Source organism: Alligator sinensis, unplaced genomic scaffold, assembly GCF_000455745.1.
Source record: "Alligator sinensis unplaced genomic scaffold, ASM45574v1 scaffold768_3, whole genome shotgun sequence".
Classification (NCBI taxonomy): Eukaryota; Metazoa; Chordata; order Crocodylia; family Alligatoridae; genus Alligator; species Alligator sinensis.
The window spans coordinates 1,186,081-1,189,290 of record NW_005842135.1 but is presented as its reverse complement, the minus strand read 5'-3'; the positions used below and the strand labels follow the sequence as shown (position 1 = coordinate 1,189,290).

General features: G+C 41.1%; 1 protein-coding gene across 1 annotated transcript in view; it reads right to left on the bottom strand.

The window, feature by feature from the left end:
* The window catches only part of SLC10A1 (solute carrier family 10 member 1), an 11,845-nt gene extending 9,494 nt beyond the window's left edge, over positions 1 to 2,351 (bottom strand). Inside the window, exons 1-2 of the mRNA XM_006025200.3 lie at positions 1,951 to 2,351; positions 697 to 907 (exon numbers count right to left, since the gene is read on the bottom strand). Coding sequence (XP_006025262.1) covers positions 697 to 907; positions 1,951 to 2,351 — 612 coding nt within the window. The remainder of the gene's footprint in view (positions 1 to 696; positions 908 to 1,950) is intronic.
* Positions 2,352 to 3,210: the final 859 nt, after the last annotated feature.

Genomic DNA, 3,210 nt, shown 5'->3' with positions numbered 1-3,210 from the left:
ACAGGACTAAAGAAAAGAAAATAAGCAGCAAAAGTGCCTTGAGAATTCTGGGTGTTCTAATTCTAATTTCTAAAACTCTGCTCCTTAGTTCAAGACTGACAACTTCTCTAGCTTTCAATGCTTTTTTCTGACCTCAAAGGTTATTGTTTGTCAGAAAGGAAGATAGGCTAGGTTCCCAGGCTGGATATTGTGTGTCACCTTCTCATATATACCCTGAAATGTTTATAGTTCCTTCTTGACCATTCTTGTAAAGGAGCCCCATATGAAAGAGTCCTCTCCATTAAGTGTTGTGGCTCATCTCTGGACTGACTCTTGTTGGATATCCATTTATAATGCCTTTTTCTTGGGATCAGTTTTGGGTTTCAGCATTTAAGCTGGTGGTACTGATCTCCAGCTGTTCAAAGAACCAGTTTTTGGAGTGGTAGAATGTAAGTATCTCTCAAATCTATTGCTAGAGAATCCCATGATTTCTGTACCTCCAGAACTCCCCTCCTTTGTATTTATGTCCTGGACATGCAGAAACAGAGTGGTGAACCCCTACATAATTAAATGTCTGGTAATTTGCCCTGCCGCTTCTGGATGTCTGTCATGTCATGTATCCACTTTGCCCACTCTTAGCAGGTATCAGGGCTCTCAGCACAGTGAGCGCACTTTCTGTGCTGAAGGTAAATAACAAAGAGCACTCCGACATCTTACCTTGATGATGAGGCGAGCATACTGTGGCTTCTTCTCATTCAGGAAGATGCCAATGGCACAGGGGATGAGCATTGTAGCCAGGGAGAAAACTATTTCCTTGTAAGGCACTTTGCTTTCTAGATCACCCTCGTACAACCCTCTTGAGTAAATATATAGGAGAAGAGGCATCATGCCAAATGCCAGGAATGTTGAACATGTGGTCATCAAAATGCTGAGATGGAAAGAAAAAGCGTTAGCAGCAGGAACTTAAGTTCCTGTGTGACCCATGCTCCTTTTTCACTTATGTGGACACATTTGCCATTTAAAATGTTATCTTGCTCTTCCTATTTCTTCCCATCCTATTGCAGATGCTTTCTCACTATTATTGTCAAGGGGTGAAAAGACCTCATGGAAGTGGAAGTAAGGAGACGGAAACAGTTAAAGACAGTTTTATTTCATGCTCAAAAAGTATTTGTGAATGTGCTGTTATTCAGACAAATTGGATCAGAGCTCTGGTCCATCTACCCAAGTATCTAGTTCCCAGCAGTGGCTGGTATGAGTTGCTTTAAAGAAAGATGAAGAAAATTTACAGTAGGTCATCATAGAAGAACTTGCCCACAGGGAAAATTTCCTTCTACTTTCTGTTCGTTAAAGGTTGGGTAGTGTTCTGACATGTAAAGGTTTATATCCCTTCTAAAGCTCTTGGGTTCTCCTGCTAAGTCTTGATGTTTTTGTTATTCTTGAAATTACAGTTCAGAAACTCAGAAGCTATGTAGAACCAACTAAGTTCTGCAATTTTTCTATGACTGTTTCCACTCTTCTCTCCTGTAGGGGAGCCACTGGAATGTGAGGCATTGCTAACCCTTTATTTTACCCTTTTCTTTTTGATGTGGTCCCCTAGCAAAACTCTTGATTTATATGGAAGGCAAGAGACCTCCAAGAATACCAGTGTCTAGGATAACAATTGTAACTTATATTCAAAGTGTAATTATTGAAGCACCAAATGGATAACCGTGTTGCTCAAAGCTATAATTTTGTTTGCAAGGAAACAAGGAAAGTATAAAATGCATTATGTACCTCTTTATGCAATTGGAACTAATCAGCACTTGTCACAAAGGTGGCAGGTTCTCTAAAAATACTTTGGATGCAATGCTATTTTTTTTTCTATCTAAAGCCTTGAGACTCGTTGTGCCAGTAGGTTAGCCTGGAAACCAGTTACGCAATTCATATGGCTTGACGATTTATAATGGTGAGGCTGCACTCAGCTCTTCTTACCTGAGGTTCATATCTCCTTTGGATGCCAGACTAAAGATGTTTGAGAGGTTTCCACCTGGACAGCAGCCACAGATAAGGGTAGCCAGAGATTCAATAGGGTCCAGGTGAAAGAGCTTACCCAGCAAAAATGCTGTCAGAGGCATTATGCCATACTGAGCAACCACAGCAATGGCTAGCCCTTTGGGCTTCCAGAAGTGAGTCTTGATCTTGGCAAGCTCCATGGTGCACCCCAGTGAGATCATGACAATGAAGAGGACAGTGATAAGGCTTCCATTCAGAGCTTGTTCAATGGCCCTTTGATTAAATGCAAATGGCAGTGTGAAATTGGGCAAAGACGCCTTATCTGTAAGTGATATGTTCCAAGACTCTGGGTTCTCATAGGCCCCTCTGGTTTTGTTCATTGTGATGAGGAGCTTGTTCATTCAGCCTTCCTGGTGTGACTGGCAGAGAGCAGAAGAAACCCAGTCCAAATCCTGAAAGCATTGCAAATCCTGTTCAAGTTAGTATTACATTCAGCACTCTCCCTTCTGCAATCTGTACCTCATCTTTTTCAGCCCAGAGCTCTTATCATATAGCAAGGAGTACACCTGAGGACTATTTTTTTCTGAGATCAGCGTATATAATGTAATATAGTAACTTTCTTCTACATAGGACATTCCTGCGTTCAATGTTAGAGCACCTTTCTTAATTAAAACAAACAAACAAACAACCTCCCCCCCCCCCATACTCCCATTGGAGGCAACCAGTATTTCATGCAAAACAGTTTCAGCCTCTATCTCATGGCCATTGAATGTGAACACATTAACTGATGAAAAAAATGCCACTATTTTCCAACTTTGCAAATTGTCCAGCTGGATACCTCAACTCTTCCCTATAGTCTCCATATCCTTTCCCATAAAATGAGGACACAAGGGCAATAAATGAAGATGAAAAGCAGGTAAGTCAAAACTATCCAGAGATGAAAACTTTTTATATCAAGCAAAAGTAGCCTGTAGAATTTCAAGGGCACAAGAATTGACTGAGGCCAAGAGCTTAAGAGGATTCAACAATAGCATTTGGTATCTACATGCCTAATGGAAAGCATCCACTTACATGAGAAAGGATACCATTTTAAGGTGTTATAACTAGGAGCTTGGGGCTCCTATTACTTTAAGGGGAAAAAAGATAGCAGAAAGAGCCCTAGGCAGCTAATCGGGGGTTAGTTGCAGGAGGAAAGGCAACAAAGAGAATGACTGTAGCCTAGGTAATCAGTTGCTCATT